General features: G+C 38.6%; 1 protein-coding gene across 1 annotated transcript in view; it reads right to left on the bottom strand.

Annotated features, from left to right (window-relative positions):
• The window catches only part of DNAH11 (dynein axonemal heavy chain 11), a gene marked incomplete at its 5' end in the record, with an annotated part of 290,362 nt that overhangs the window by 84,016 nt on the left and 189,496 nt on the right, over positions 1–16,850 (bottom strand). Inside the window, 5 exons of the mRNA XM_084230443.1 lie at positions 219–401; positions 1,021–1,164; positions 3,359–3,472; positions 10,867–11,013; positions 15,704–15,937. Coding sequence (XP_084086569.1) covers positions 219–401; positions 1,021–1,164; positions 3,359–3,472; positions 10,867–11,013; positions 15,704–15,937 — 822 coding nt within the window. The remainder of the gene's footprint in view (positions 1–218; positions 402–1,020; positions 1,165–3,358; positions 3,473–10,866; positions 11,014–15,703; positions 15,938–16,850) is intronic.

The following is a 16,850-nucleotide window of genomic DNA, read 5'->3' as shown; positions in this document are numbered from 1 at the left end:
TAGCTGATCACTCTACCCTAAAAAAAGAGTTTTCATCATTTCAAATATCCTCCTTGTATATATTTCTCTTTAATCTGACATGTTCATGTCTGTTTCTTAGAACTTTATCTTATTCAAAAAAATTAAATGTCAAATTAACATTTTTGCTGGCATAGAAATTAATATTTTATGACCCTTTGTGACTAACACCTGTAAAACCATTAGATTGTGACTGATACCTCATAGAATTTAATAATGTTGATGACCCAAGCACAAAGACCAGCCGCTGCAAAAGATTTGGTCCGAATCAGGTTTGGGTTGAACTCTGGATCTTTCAAATACTGCTCATTCACCACTTTCAGACAGTTTTCTGGAATGTGCTCTTTGTCATAGTTAATTAATGCTTGCAAAAAATCATCAACCTATAAAGCAAAAAGACTTATTGCAATGAACCCCTTTTGGCTGCAGAGAAAATTCCATGATCAAAAGTTAAAATCAGCTTTTAGGACTCACATCACAAAGGGAAAATTGGCAAGCTGCATTTATCCTACTGTTTGACTTTTTCGGTCTTTAGAGTATGAAGTTAGAATTAGCAATGGACACTTTTAAAATCTCTTCTACCCCAGGGTAAAATATTCAGTCCCTCACAGGAGGCATTCACATTTTGAAGAAAAGCAGAAAAGGAAAAAACACACACATATACCCAAAAGCCCCTTTACTACACCTTCTTGTACATTAGTAACATTTTTCCACCATAAGAAATCCATGTAATTTTCTCCCTCCTACACTTAACTGCTTCCATAATTTTGCAAATAATTAGCAATCTTCCAACGACTGCTGCTGTTGACTTAGGTATGTTGTAACCCCAAGCTAACTCCAACTTGGCAAACAAAAATTTTAAGTCTGGAGAACACAGGGCAGATTACTCCCTGGGAATATGATTTATTTTGATTTGAACACCTTTTGCTGTCAAGTATAAGCATAGGACCGAAAACAGCAGTGAAAGTGTCATGATTTTCATCTTGCCATGATGTCTGATACCTTTCCCATGAAAACTTTAGCTGCTTTCCAACTTCTGTCTTTTGGCACTCTGCCCCGGGGAGCCAGAAGGACCATCACGGCTGCAGTAACATTGGTAACCGCGTTTGGGGGGTTGGGAAAGGCTTTCAGCTCAGTGAGATTGACCTAGGAAGAAACACAGGAGAGACCTGGAGAAGTGCTGCAGTTAAGCTGATCTTCAGTCCTCCTACCTTGCTGTTTCATAAATGTCTCTGTGCGGCCATATTTCCCTCCCACCCAGGGATTCCTCCTGGCACTCAGGAGGGTCAGTTCCTGCAGACCATTGTTGTGATGCTCTGGAAACACCACTGCCCATTTTTACCACCAGGAAAAATGACTCAGCAGGTAAACCATTCCTGCTTACTGAGTTCAAGGAATTTTAGAAACAAAGATGTTTTAAGAATTTATGGGATCTATTTCATCTACATAATTTATTAGCATTTTCACTCTCCTGGAAATTATTTAACAGTGTTTCTTTGCTGTTTTCTGCTTTACATGCACAAGAAACACTACAGTTCTCAATGCATGAATGAAATCTACTTGCTGCCCTAGTCCTCAATCCCCTCAGGTGAGAACCTTAATTTACCTACCAGACAGCATTAAGGGTATAACTTACAAGTATCAGGATAAATACTTTTGGGCAGGAGTTAGTACCCGTAAGAAGTACACATAGGCTCATGATACATGATTGGGAAAAAAGTATTTCCTGTGATATTTTATGACTATATAATATACTCTTACTTATAAAACCTTATCAAATATCGAACCTAATTCTGTGGCATTACCACAGCTGCCAACTTATTTGGGGAATGATTGCAAAGAATGAAAAGGGTATGAAAATAAGAGCAAAAGCAAACACTTAAAATATGCTAATGATGCAGAGAGCTCTCTAACCAAGATTCTTTTGTCATACATAAATATCATTTATAAATATACTAGCTTTATATTCGTAACATTATTTTGTCTCATTAAATAATATGTTCAGAGAAAAAATTTGCAATTGTAGAGAAGTACATAGAATATAAATATTCCATTGCTTAGAAGGAGAGAGGAAAATACAAAATTCGATTACTCAGAGACTGCCAGTTACTATTGTCGGGTTTTTTTTTTTTTTCAAACTCCTTTTTTTTTGTCAGCAGCAATGTTCTTAGCAAAAAAAAAAAATGCTAGTCATATACATGATTTGATAATCTGCTTTATTCACTTAGTATTAAATGAACAGCTGATGTTGCTTACTAGTATTCAATATCATTCTGACCACAGCAGAGTATTTGGATGCATAATCAATCACGGTATATTTATGTTCTTTCAGATTTTTCAATTTTATATTGACACTCTAAGAAATACCCATGTGGAGGGCCTCCCCTGGTGGCACAGCGGTTGAGCGCTGGGCTGCGAGGCTGCCCACAGCCTCTGCAGTGCCGGTTTGTTCCCCAGCCGCCAGCGAGGATCCCACAAAAAAAAAAAAAAAAAGAAAAGAAAAAAAAGAAATACCCACGTAGATAACTCTTTGCTCATGGTCCAAATATGCATGGGTCAATTAGTGGTGAAAATTCTATGGGGACTACAACTGAGAAAAGAATGCAAACATTGTTAAAAAAAGAAAAATGATGTAAAATATATAAATTTTAAAAATAGGTGAAATATTTCATTGAAGAGCAGGGAAGTTTGAATCCTTTGCTCACTGGAGTTTAATCTTAAGATCCTCAGGCCTAGTGACTCCCTGGGATTCTTACCAGAGGCCTAGGAAAAACCTGAGGATAAGGTTAGTGGCAGGCTCTTAAAATATCATTGCCCACAATTCTACTTTCCCTTATGATATCCTTCTGGTGGTCACATTATTTTGTGTTTTATGGGAATCTGAAGATACTCAATGAGATTTCACTAATAGTCTGAAGCTAGAAAAAATGGTTCAGGACAAGCCTAAGTATATTTGTTCCCAGCCATGGTTATTTTCATATTTGGGAGGAAATAAAGAATCCCCCACTTAGTTCTTAAAGCAACACATAATAGGAATAACTGGATTTAAGCCTAACTCAATTGCTAACAACAGACTTGTCTTTCATTTGACAACAAGCCTCCTGGCACTGGGAATATTCAAGAGGAGGCTGCTTGCTGGGTGTGGATGGACAGCCTGCTGGATGAGAAAGGAGTATGACTAAAGATGCTCTTACTCATTTGTTCCAATTTCATTAATTCATAGGTCTTTCTTTCCTTTTTAAGAAGTTTTTAGGTTGGCTGGACTTAATCCTCAGTTATTCAAACTTAACCCTTAAATATAATTTTGAGGATACCCCAGGAGCCAAGAAATTATCTTTACCCGGTTGAGCGTATCGAGTGCGGCTGTGGCAGCTACTAGGGCAGGCTCAGCCTTGAGTAAGTCGGCTTCACACTCCCTTTGTTTCTGGGACACTTCAGTCTGGATGGCTTTCACCTAGCAACAGAGGAAAGGCACACACACACACACACAATCATTGTAGGTGTCTCTATTGAAAAATGCAGGCTGACTCAGAAGTACTGCTCACTAGTTCATTTGTCCATATTTTGAACAGGTGAGGAATTTGTGGGAGGACTAATTTCCCTTTAGTCACAGTGTCTTCAAAATTTTATATTTGCTCAAAACACACACCACAAATCCCAACACTAATGTATTTGAATGTCAAAATATTCCAAGTAGGGCTTTCACTAACAATAAGGTGCCACTAGTAATAAAGACAAAATCAAGCAATTCCTGTGTTCATCAAATTGAAAACTGTCTTGTCTCTTGGACAAGTAAAAACCCAAGCTGGCTTAGCAACTTAAATCACAAAATATTCTCTAAAATTCTCTAATTTTTGCTAACATCAGCCTAACTGACATGTTGGTTATCTTTTAAGCTTTTTGGTTCAACTGGCTTAAAGACACTGTTCTAATCTGTGTATGTTTAACCACAGATAGGATTTAATTCTTATTTTTAATGATTTTCTATTTTTTTTGAGGTAATATTGCATTATAACATAAGCTTCAGGTGTGCATCATTGAGAATCAACATATATAGAGATTACATAAAGTTGGCTAAGCATCCAGTTCTACCCTTCAACTTATGTTCTCTCCTTTGTCCTGATTTACTCACTTCCCTTTTAGTAACTACTAATTGGTCTTACAGTCAAACATTTTATTTTTATTTTATTTTGTTCATTTGTTTTCTCTACTTACCACATATGTAGATGTGGCATGTATGGGGTACATCTGTCTGTGTCTACATTATTTCCCTAAGCAGATCCCTTCAGGGTCCATCCGTATCATTGAATGGCAGGATTTCATCTTTTTTAAAGAGTTGAACAGTATTCTGCTATGTATATATACCACATCTTCTGTATCCATTTGTCTGTTGATGGGCACTTAGGTTGTTCCAATTCTTAGTTATTGTAAATAATGCTGCAGGAAACATGGTCCTCTTCAAATTTTATATTTTTCAGGTAAATACACAGAAGTGGAATAACTGGCTCCTATGCAAGTTCTTGGAGGTTTTAAAGATTATTGGTTTCTCAAGGGAGTTGGTAAGGACTTATAGCCACAGCAGTAATGGAACAATGGAACAATGACATTTGATGTCCCCTTGACTGTAGAGTCTGGTGGCACACTTCACAACCATAGAGGTTGCTGCATCAGTCTCCTGACAAGAACACATCTACTACAAATAGAAGGAAACCATGTGAATTTTTATTTCTCAGCAGAAATTTGAGTTTCTAAGTTATGGAAGTGGGCACCAGAATCCATTCATGGTGAGGGATGGTTCCTGTGTGATGGTGATTGTGGAACATTAGTATAAAGAGAAGTATAATTCTTCAGATGTGTTTGGAATGAACAGGTTTCACTATACCATAAAATAGAACACTCCTCACAACAAATAAGGTTGTCTACTACAGCTTTATTAGCAGTAATTATCCTTTTCCTGATTAACTGTTATTTTGCTGTATGAATATGATTGGTTCAGGGTAGATATGTGATCTCCTGCCAGCACATACCCAGCTACTATTAATGTAAAGAAGAGAAACCTGAGATGTGGTATATATATACACAATGGAATATTACCTACCCTGCAATTAAAAATGATAAATTCATGCCATTCGCAGCAACGTGGATGAAGCTAGAAGGAATTATGCTCAGTGAAATAAGTCAAAAGGAGAAAGAAAAATATCAGATGGTTTCACTTATAGCAGGAATATAGGGGAACCAAATAAGACATCAGTGTAAAAAATAAAAATATGAAACAAAAACAGATAATTATAAATCAGAGACATCCTGCAGGGAAGGAGGAGGAAGAGGAATCAGAGGGAGGGAGGGAGGAGCACAGGGGACTGAGGTGATGGTGCATGGGTGCATTGGGGAAGGAAATTCTATGTGGACTACACCTGGACGGGGGGAAGAAAATATTGTTTAAAATGAACAATGATGTTAAAAAAATTTAAAAAAGAGAAAAACCTGTATGCTTAGTGAGAACTACTCCAAAACCACAACCCTCAAAAATTGCCAGGAATGGACCACAAAAATCATACAGATACCAACTTTTCAAGAGTACTAGAGTATACCTTTGCAGACAAAAGAGTATATATAATGGGCAACTTTTTTTACCTTTGATTTATCCCCCCCATAAGGATTTAATGAAGCTATAAGTGCTCTTTGTAACCATTTACAATAACATCATTTGAAACTGGACTCAGGATCATAGATTTTTAGCACTAAAAGAAACATTTAAGTGTTTCTCTTAAGTGCTGTTTCATGAGACTAGGAGTTGCTACTATTCTCTTGACCCCTTTACTGTTAATGGAGTATTATTCCTTTGAGTACTTTTTATAAACACAGAAATCTTGGACATTAAATAAAAGGTATAAGTGCAGAAAAAAAAAAAAGCACTCTAGGTTGATCAACTTAATTCTCATTCACAGTACCTCTTACCCTAATGTGCAACAGCACTAAGTAATGCAGATGCTGTAAAAGTTAGTGACTTGGCAAGACCCAGTGTGCAGTTTCCTCTGCCCTGTGACACCTGGGGAATGCCCAGCAAGGGTCAGCCTGAAGGAGAGGGATGAGCTATGCACAATACATGTGTGTGCTTTTCCTCCACCCCTGTCAGCTAAAGTAGAGATTCGGAGCTAGCCCCATTCTGGGTACACCAGACCTTAGCTATGCTTTGTTAGTCAAAAGCTCTTTGCAAATGGTACATGATATTTAGTTGTAGTCATACAGAAAGAATAGAGTCCTGATAACTGTTATCAGCTGAATTGTGTCCACCCCTAATTCATTTGTTAAAGCCTTAATTAACCCCCAGTACCTCAGAATGTGACTGATTTGGGGATAGGGACTTGAAAGATGAAATAAGGCTATTAGGATGGGCCCTAATCCAATATAACTGGTGTTCTTAAAAGAGGAAGAAATTCGGACAAAGAGATACCAGGTATGTGGGCACATGGGAAAGACTGACTACACAGCAAACAGGCAGCCAACTGCAAGCAAGAGCAGAGGCCTTGGAGAGGAGGAAACAAACATGCAACACATTGTTCTTGGACTTTCAGCCTCCAGAACTGGGAGATAATAAATTTCTGTTACTTAAGCCTCCCAGACTGTGCCACTTTGTTATGACTTAACTAGTCAACTCATACACTGCTTTTACCTGGCTTCAAGCTGTCAGAAATTACTCTGGGTGGGTGAAGGAAGTCAAAGAGTACAAGCTTCCATTTACAAAATAAACACAAAATGAGTACAGTATGACACTATAGTTAACAATGTTGTGCTGCATATTTGAAAGTTGCTAAGAGAAATCTTAAATGTTCCTATCATAAGAAAAACAATTTTTTTAACTTTATGATGATAGATGTTAAATAATTTGGTCATCATTTTGCAATGTAAACAAATATTGAATGTTATGTTATATACTTGACTGATATAAGTTAATTATAACTTAATTTAAAAAGAAACATGGAAATTTAAAAAAGAAAAAATTCCTATGGTCCTCCAAAGTCCAGCCCTACCTACATTTAGAAAAGAAACACATGTAAAAACTAAAGGCCATCCAGAAATCAAGGGATTGTATTAGCCCTGCAATTTAGAAAGTACTTCTGCTTATGAGGATTCCATCTCACTCAACAAAGCAAGCAGTTTGAGTCTGAAAAGGATCAGAGAAGATCCTTACAACTTTGGAGCTCGAAGTTGAAAACCAAAGGATTAATTTTTACAGACTTAATTGTACTTTGTTACTTAAGTTACTGCCAGCAACGCTAGTGGTTTGAGAGGTCCTTGATTATTTTATGAATTTGAAGCAACAACTTCAACCTGCTTCTGGACACAGGTTGTCAAGATGTTCAGTAAGGAAGTTTCTAAACCCCAATATTTGTTTAGTCATATTAAAGGTGGCAAGGTACTTTATAAGTTAGGAAGCACATCTCTTCAATTACTTCCCATGTATTAAGCACTGAGACACTAATTTCACCAGCTCACAGAGTCAACATATACACCTTTGAATAACTGCACAGAATCTAGCACACTGCTGAACACATGACTGTGGGAGCCTGTAACACACCTCCAGGTGTCAAAAAATGCCTTCATTTTACACTGTCTACTTATAAACAGACCTTCCCCCATGGCCACCTAATTAATTTTTTTTAAAGATTTATTTATACAAGCACTGTGTATGGTCAGAAGTGCAGGAGGGTGAGAGAGAATTCACCAGAGCCAGAGCGGGGAGCAGAACAGGCAGACTGACGAAGTACACTGCTGAGTGGAGCAGCAGGCGGTAGGAGAGGTCTGCATGCCATGTGGGACCCTCACCAGCGGCCAGGTATCGAACCAGCACTGCAGAGGCTGTGGGCAGCTTCACAGCCCAGTGCTCAACCACTGCTTGGGGAGTCTCGGCCACCTAATTTAAAATAGTTCCTTCTAGAATTGGACTTTCAGTGGTGCAGATGTTTTATGACCATGCACACCTGAAACTTCTATGTTAAAAAGCAATGCTACTTCAATAAGAAAATTATAAAAATAGGGCCTCCCCGTTGGCGCAGTGGTTGAACGCTGGGTCTCGAAGCTGCCCGCAGCCTCTGCAGCGCCAGTTCGATCCCAGGCCACTGGTGAGGGTACCACACAGCGCGCAGACCTCTCCTGCTGCCCACTGCTCCCCTCAGCAGTGTACTTCTTCAGTCTGCCTGTTCTGTTCCCCGCTCTGGCTCTGGTGGATTCTCTTACCCTCCTGCTCTTCTGACTGTATGCAGTGCTTGTATAAATAAATAAATAAAATCTTTAAAAACAAATTATGAAAATAGGTTTTTGTTCCTTTTACCATATCTATTTTATTTTTATTATAATCCTTATGAATAACTCAAAATATTTTTTCTATCAACATGATATTTGTCTCCTCTCAGTCTTCTCCATCATAACATGAGCTACATGAGGGCATCTTGCATGTCTTACCTCTCAAAGAGCCTAGAACAGTGCTAGGCAAAAAACAGATATTCAATTGTTATTTATAATTAAGCCTCATGTATAAAATGGGAATATTTGTAAATATTTTTATTTCTTGGTATGAATTAGAAATAAAAAATAGCATGTATCATTTCATGTTTGAGGTACCTTATAAAAAAACCTGTCAAGTGAGTTCTAATTTGCTAAAGCCTCGCTTCCCCTTTTGTGAGGTTTATTTTGCCTTAGGAATTCACACGCAAAAATATCTTTGAAGATCTCTGAAAAATATCTACACAGACAGATGATGGTATATTAATTATTAAAAACCACACATTTGTGTATTGCCTGAGAAACTGTCCTACATGGAATTAGCTATGATAATCTACTATGTGTGATTCCCAATTGCTTGATATTCTAATATACTTTTACAGACATCCTCTACTTAGCTAAAAAGTCAATAGAAAGAGAGTTAGGAATTAGCTATCCATCGGACATGTCAAATGCACCTTATTTTTCAACTTCAAAAATTAAAAAGGAAACCTGTACTCCTACATTTATACCAGCACTGATATGGAAACACCCAAATGCCCCAGAACAGATGAGCGGATCAAAAAGATGTGTTATATAAAAACAATGAAATATTACTCAGTGATCAAAAAAGATAAAGTGCCATTTGCAGCAACATGGATGAAACTGCAAGGAACTGTCAATCTGTTAAACAAAATAATCCAGAAGAAGAAAGATAAATACCAGATGATTTCACTTATAGGTGGAATATAGAGAATCAAACAAAGGATCAGAGAAATACAAACTTTAAAATTGACATCTGAAAGCTAACCATAGATCTGAGTCATCCAGGAGGGGAGGGGAAGGGGAGGGAGGGGGAAAGGGGAAGGAAAGAGATAAAAACGAGATGGGGAGACAAGGAGCATAGAGGACTATGGGTGTTTTGGTGATGGAAAAACTATGGTGACCATACCTGGGGGGAGAAATCCTATATTCTGGAAAAAAAAAAAAAAGGATGTAAAATAATTATATATCATTAATGGAAAAAAAAATACTAAAAATTTGAAAAAAACATTTTTTCAAACTGATTTAGAATTTTGATTTCAAATATATTTTTCAGGTGTTTAGTTGTGCAAGTTAAAAACAAATCTGCTCTAGGGGGGCCTCCCTGGTGGCCCAAGGGGTTAAGCACCGCACTATGAAGTAAACTGCAGCCTCTGCAGCATGAGTTCTATCCCAGGCTGGTCAGGGAGTAACCCACATGGCGAAGCAGACATCTCCTATCTCTCCTGCTGCTCCCCTCACCAGTGTGTTTCAGTCTGCCTATTCTGCCCCCCACTCTGTCTCTGGTGAATCCTCTCAATCCCCTGTATCTCTGGCCTATACCTCAACTCTTGTATGCATAAATAAATAAATAAATCTTTAAAAAAATAAGGCAAATCACTCTAAATACATTAGAAAGGAAAACCAACTCAATTGTCTATGAATGAATGGTGACTTCACAAGAAAAATATATTTTCTGGTATCATAAAATGCAGAGATAATGGTATGATGGCTAAAGAGTCAATGAATAAAGATTATTAACAGTTTATAATTTTTTAAATTAACTAAACCCTGGTTATAATCTTTTGTCTAAAACAGGAGAATATGTCTCACAAATATACATTCATTGAATTTTTAAGCAAGTATTTGTTAGATCATTGTTTACTATGAAATTTCTTTCAGGAAATAAAATACACATAGAAAAAAATACCTTCCCCCATTTGTTGCAGAAGTTTTTGTAAAAGAAGATGACAAAACAAGTTATATATTTATTTCAGAATTGTTGGAAATCTGAGTACAAAGAATCTATAAAATCTTAAACACAATTGTTTCCAACAATAAAATATAATACAGAATGCCAGGGCCTCCACTGAATCAAAAAGAACAAATTTAGTTTAGGATTTAATAATAAACTCAAGTTGTATTATTAAAATGCAAAATTTGAAAACCATCTTGCAGAGAGTGCTGGAATGGGCTTTGTTAACAATTGAGTTGTTCAATTTGCCTAAAAACTAAAAACCTTTAGAAACCTCAGAGGTGACTTCATGACCTTTACTGTATTACAAATAGGCCTGATGTTCAAGATCCACATCCATTATATGCTTGAATGAGCTCAGTATTTATTGTTCTTTCATATCATTAAAAGAGCTAAAAGGTTGGGAAAATGCATAATGTAAAGAAAGGTCAAGTGGTAATCATGGTGTGAAATGCTGTTACATGTGTAACTATAATAATTCTTTAGATTTTATGCTCCCTGGAGAGGAAGTTGTTCAAAATTGTTCACCTACAAAGGTTTATTTTGTGCTAAATATAGCTCAGCACTCTAAATGGTGGAATTAGCCTGACCTTTTGCTCCTCGGCATCAGCGATGGCCTTTTCCCGGCTCACTTTCTCCGTCTGAAGCCCAATCTTTGTGATCAGAGCTTCAGCATCATGATTTCTCAGTTGCAACTCGGCTTCTTGAGAGGCAAGTCTGGCTTTTAGCTCTCCCACCTAAAGGAAAAGTCATTATTTTGAAGTCACTTGCCTTGATAACCACAAATATAAGGTACAGCTTATATTTGAAAATGAATCCAGGGATCCTGAACAGTTTGCATTTTTTTTTTTTATCCTTTTCTCCGTGATTTGGCACAATCCTATGTGTAAAAATGCAGTCCTATTTTTCCCACTGTTTAGGAATAAAAATAAGTTTTCCATAAAATTATCTTCAGCACCAACTATAATAGAAGTTTATCTTCTCAATCTTTGCAGTCAGGAAGCACTCACAAGGTTTCACCATTGTAGATGGGTCTCCTGCTTTTCTGGTCTCATGCAACTCAGGCTCAGGACAGCAGAGGCCTTAGGAAGATGTGCTTGGTGAAAGGAGACCTTGCATGTGCCAGCAGAAAATTGCTACAGGGTTCACAAAGCGTGAAGCCATCAGGACCCATTGGCTATTACCACTTTACTTGGTCAATTGCTTAGTTTGATCAAAATGTTCACAGAGAGCTCTTACCTCTTCCCACAAAATATGAAATGGCCTTCCCAATTTTTTCTTTTTCTTTTTAAAGATTTATTTATTTATTTATACAAGCACTGGGTACAGTCAGAAGTGCGGGAGGGTGAGAGAATTCACCAGAGCCAGAGCGGGGAGCAGAGCAGGCAGAAGGACCGAAGTACACCGCTGAGGGGAGCAGCGGGCGGCAGGAGAGGCCTGCGCGCCATGTGGGACCCTCCTCCGGTGGCCGGGGAGCAGCCGGGGATCGAACAAGCGCTGCAGAGGCTGCGGGCAGCTTCGCAACCCAGCGGTCAACCGCTGCGTCACCAGGGGAAGCCCCCAATTTTTTCATCTCATGTAAGATTCCACTTAATACCTAACTAAGAAGGGCAAACCACCAGTGCCTTGTGTGTATCAGAACAGTGTCATCAAAAGCTCAAGAACTGTCCTGGATTCTTAGTGTGTATCCTAGAAAACTAGCCCTAGAAGGTCCTTCTTGGCCTAAATAACTTCACTCAGTTCTTGCGGAACTCAGTCTTCTGAGGCATCAACAGATTAATCATGTAAAACTAAGAATCATTTTGTAAGCTGGGAGTTGATGAGGTTCCATAGACCCTACTAGGTTCCTATGTTTAAGGATCATGTCAACAAAAGCAAGGAGAAATACTGGAGAGAAAAACACAACTTGGCTTTCAGAAACATAGGAAAGCAACTTTATACATCATGATAATTAACTCTTCATTCCACTTATTTTCCCAAATAATAAATATTTTTTAAAAATCATACAATTAAGAGTAATCCTAACCATTAATTTTGACTCAACAGCTAAAGGCACTTCAACGGTTCCTTCTGTGGACTGAAACCCCACTACAATATTCAAGTGACCCTGTGAAGTGCCCCCCCCACCCCACAGTTTATTCACATTCTGCTATGACTGCTATTACTATGACCTATTGTAGTTTAAGCTAAGACTGATTTTTCAGCCTCTCTATGAACTCAGAGTAACTTGCATGTGACATTTGCTTCTCTGCTACATTTAGCTATATGAAATTTGTCATGTGTTAGGCAATAGCCAAAAGAATCATCTAAGAGACTGGGAGGAAACTATTTTGAGCCCAATTTCAGTTTCTAAGAAAGCTATTAGGTCTGAAATATTCAGTGACTCTAGCCCTCACTGCAAGGCCTCATTGATGAAGGAAGGTCACTATGATGACCTATGCTGACATCCAGAGGGGCAAAATGTGGCTATAAAAAGGGTTTACAGATTTATTGCAAGGAATAAACTGCACTAAGTTTAGGCATTTATATTTCAAATTGCATAGATAGCGGGCTATGGAGCTGCTTAAGGCAGACCTGTAGAGGACCCAGCTCCAGCAGGCAAGCATTTTGCTCCTTGCACCCATATACTCCCCTCGAAGGCTTTCCAGTTGTACACACAAGAAACCATGTTCCCTTTTCATAGTGAACCTATATCAAAAACTCTTAAGGAGCTGTTAAGTGTTCCACCCACTCTTCTGATACTAAGAACACTGCAAGCACAAAAAAACAATGAAAAGAAAGCACCAGTTGTCCTCAGTTTATGTTTCTTGTATCTTTGTCTCAGACTTTCTACCTCTTGTTTCTAGCTGAGGGGGAGAAGGAGACCCCAAGCAGCCCAGATGCTCTGGTTGCCTGTCCCATTCTTTCCCCTTCCCCCCTTTGTCCCCCTGGTATCAACAGGTAAGTGAGATGGTTATTAGGGAACCACAGGCTCTCTCTCCACCGTTTCCCCTAATGCCGCTGGTATGTACTGAGTTGTTATTCCACTTTTGGGAATCTCTGTCACTTGGGAAGAAGACTCTTAAGTGTCACAGTAACTATTTTTTTCTGTACCAAGGACTGCCCCACCAGTATTGATGGCTCAGCTTGGGTGCCAACATTACCTTTTCCTGGGGGGTGGGGGGCAAAGTCAACAGGTTTGGTTTGGGGCCTCATTCAAATGGACAAATTTCTGAGATACAGATCTTCACTCATCTTTGAGCTCAATGGACACCTAGGAAAGTTGTTTACTAGGGAAAAGGTGTTGATTTTTTAAAATATGGAATTGACAGGCATAGGGAAGAAAAAGAGGGAAAAGCAATAAAGAGTATAAAGATAAAAGAAGAGTAGGGCCTCCCCAGTGGTGCAGGGGTTAAAGTCTCAGCTATTAAGCTATCCCTCGCCACTGCAGCAGGCCAGGGAGCAACCCACATGGTGCAGCAGACCTCTCCGGTCTCACCCGCTGCTTCCCGTAGCAGCGTATTTCAGTAGGTCTGCCTGTTCTGTACCCCACTCTGTCTCTGGTAATATTTTCATCCCCTGCACTTTTGGCTTACACCTCAGTTCTTGTATGCATAAATAAATAAATTAAAAAAAAATAAGAGTAATGACAGTTCTTTGAAAAAAAAAAAGATGTATAAATATGATTTTACACTTGGGAAGCCTTTCAGCAACTGCTCTTCACATCGATCTAAGAAACTGTCTCAGAAACCTTCTCACTCTGGTTTCTCTTTCACAGTCACAGATCAGTGCTTTCCCAAGAAGCCATGCCTGTAGAAGAAACAAAGGGGAGAGAAGCAAGCAGCACTCTGGCTGAGAGTCGGTTTGAAGGACATGGCCACAGAGCCCTGCATGAAAAGGTGCCATCAAATGGTCCCTCAACCAAATCTGATGTATTTCTAGCCTCGTAGAGATGGGCCACTGAGCCTGCTTGGTGAAGAATTGGCTCAACCTTTTGAAAGGTGAGAGTGTGACCTGACAGAATGAGAGGATTCTGAACAAGACCCCTGGCTTTCAGGGGACCATCAGTGAGCATTTTCTTCCTCCAGTTCTAGGGCCCAGCTGCCTCAGAGAAAGGTTGAATCACTCTATAAAGTCTCCATACTCTTTCATTCTAATATATTTTCCCTAGTCACAGAGAGGCAGTACTTGACCATGGATCATGACAGGCTTTAGAGTAAGACAGATCTTGGTTCAAATCTCATCCTCATTGACTCTGTGACCTTAAACTCAGTAGGTGCCACATTTAAAATGCTAGTAGCAACATCTATTTCATAAACTTGTTTTTAAACAATGAAATTAGATGACATACATGTGTACAGACCCACACATGGTGAATATCCTATAATAACTCTCTAGACGTAAACCTGCAGGTTAGAGTCTGTCCTTCGAGGTAGCAGGAGGTTTTATGACCGGGGCTGAGGCCGTCCTGGATACTTTCACCTAAGAGAAAGGGTGGCTAAAAGGAGTGAATAGATACCAAATTCGGAGAAAACTGTTAGATGAGGGACCCCAATCACATTGATCCTTATCAGGAAATGATATACATTTTATCTCTATACTCTAGAAAAGGAACTGCTAAGAAAAAGAAATCTTTCCCTGTTAAAGAGTCATAGACCTGGAAATGTAAATAATAAGTTTGCTTCCTTAATAAGCATATCTAAACAAGGTCTGGCAGCAGGCCATCCTGAAAGATCTATATCCTTCCCCTTTTCCAGAGTCAAGAATTTGTATGCTAACTAACCAACTTTATCAATGTAAAGTGATTGTGTAAAAAAGAAACTCTTTGAGCACTTGTTACCAAGTGCTCAGACCTGATGGGACTACCCAGGTCTGAGACCTCATGCATGAGTAATGAAGCTTTCCTGACCTCACCATTCCTTAAGTACCGCTTGTTCTTCCCCTGCCTGGGTAAAAGGCTAGAATTTATTTCTGCAACACTCTTTATTGCTTTTCCCTCTTTTTCTTCCCTATACCTGTCAATTCCATATTTTAAAAATCAACACCTTCTCCTTAGTAAACAACTTTCTTAGGTGTTCATTGAGCTCAAAGATGAGTGAAGATCTTCATTGGGAGGGTTGAGAACCTGAGCTCAAAAGGGATGCAAGCTCCATTCTCAGGTGCTAAAACTCAGAGCAGTCAGAGACAAGGGGGAATCCAGCTGTGCCAGCTCACTTCCACACCCCTATGCTGCCCTGAATGAGGCCAACAAGGGAACGCCTGTCTCCAAACCAGCTGTGAGAGTAATTGGCCAATCTTTTCTAAGCTCAGGAAAGGAACAGTATGTTCTTTGTGTCATTAAACTGTAAATTTTGGCACCAGGCATCTTATATAAATGGGCTAAAATGTTGCTTCAAAAGAATTTTAAGCGGGTACATTTCACTCAGTAATAACACATCCTGGTCATACCTGAGAAGTTGTAGTTTTTAGCTTCTGGATTCCATTCACCAAGCGCTCTTTCTTCTGGGATACCTCTTCTTGTTTCTTCTTTAACAGGTTGTTGAACAGCGATATTTGTCCTAGAAAACTCTTTGGGGTGGTATAGTTGTGTCTTCTCTCATTCTGGTAATACCTGGTACTTATCTCATTTACACTGGTGTGAACGTGTGCCATGAAAAGGCTAATGGAATCTTTTTCCAGTGGCTGAAAACATGAAAATAGCAATTCACAGGAAAGTCTCTCCAGTTAAAAATGCAATTTAAAAAAAAGGAAAAATTAGCAAAATTATACCAAGATTTTTTTTTCTAAAAGACTGAATAAAACTATAGCAGAATCTAGGAAGTTTATTCAGCCTTTAAGGGATAGACACAGGATCAGAGATGACAGGAAAGCATTTAGCTTTAGTAACTCTTCTCGCCAAGTAGGGCAAAGGATTTTTATGTGCTTAACATACCAAATCCTTAAGCCAACACACAAAACAAGGACTGCTTTTCACAACGTGATTGTTATCTACCAAGTGTGCAAAACAGAAAAGGAAGAAATTAAGACACAGTAGCCTGAGAAGTATTTTTGATGTTGCTTTCAAACTAAACTTTAGTCAAAGGGTACCAACAACCCTGCAGTCACTGAAAAAAAAAAAAAATGCTGAGAAATACAGTTTGGTAAAAGCCCACCTAAAGGCAAACTGGATGGCAGGGACCAACATTTCTGGGACAAAAATAATCATAATCATTTCTATTCTCATTTGAACCAAACAACAACAAAAATTCCAAATAACTCTTATTTGAAGATTTATTGAAGGGTCCTCCCCCCACCCCCATACACTCTTTCCATTTTGTCCTCTATGACTTCTGAAGTAGTTAACTTTTTAATTTGTGGAGTCACATCTCCCTCATTTTAATGATTATTTATTGCAATCTGTACAAGATGAACCAGGTTCAATTAATCAAGGGAAGCCTAAAAATCAATTAATACGAATTAAATGAGCTACACCAACTCTTAGGAAAGTCACACATAATTTACCAAAGTGTTGTCAATAATGCTCCGACATCTTTGGGAAAATTGCACACAAGTGGCTGGTGATGCAGTTAAATGTTTCAAACCTGAGCCATTAATA

The sequence above is a fragment of the Talpa europaea genome (assembly GCF_964194135.1).
Source record: "Talpa europaea genome assembly, chromosome: 3".
In the NCBI taxonomy this organism is placed as follows: Eukaryota; Metazoa; Chordata; class Mammalia; order Eulipotyphla; family Talpidae; genus Talpa; species Talpa europaea.
The sequence above is the reverse complement of the archived record's forward strand: the minus strand, read 5'-3'. Positions and strand labels throughout refer to the sequence as shown.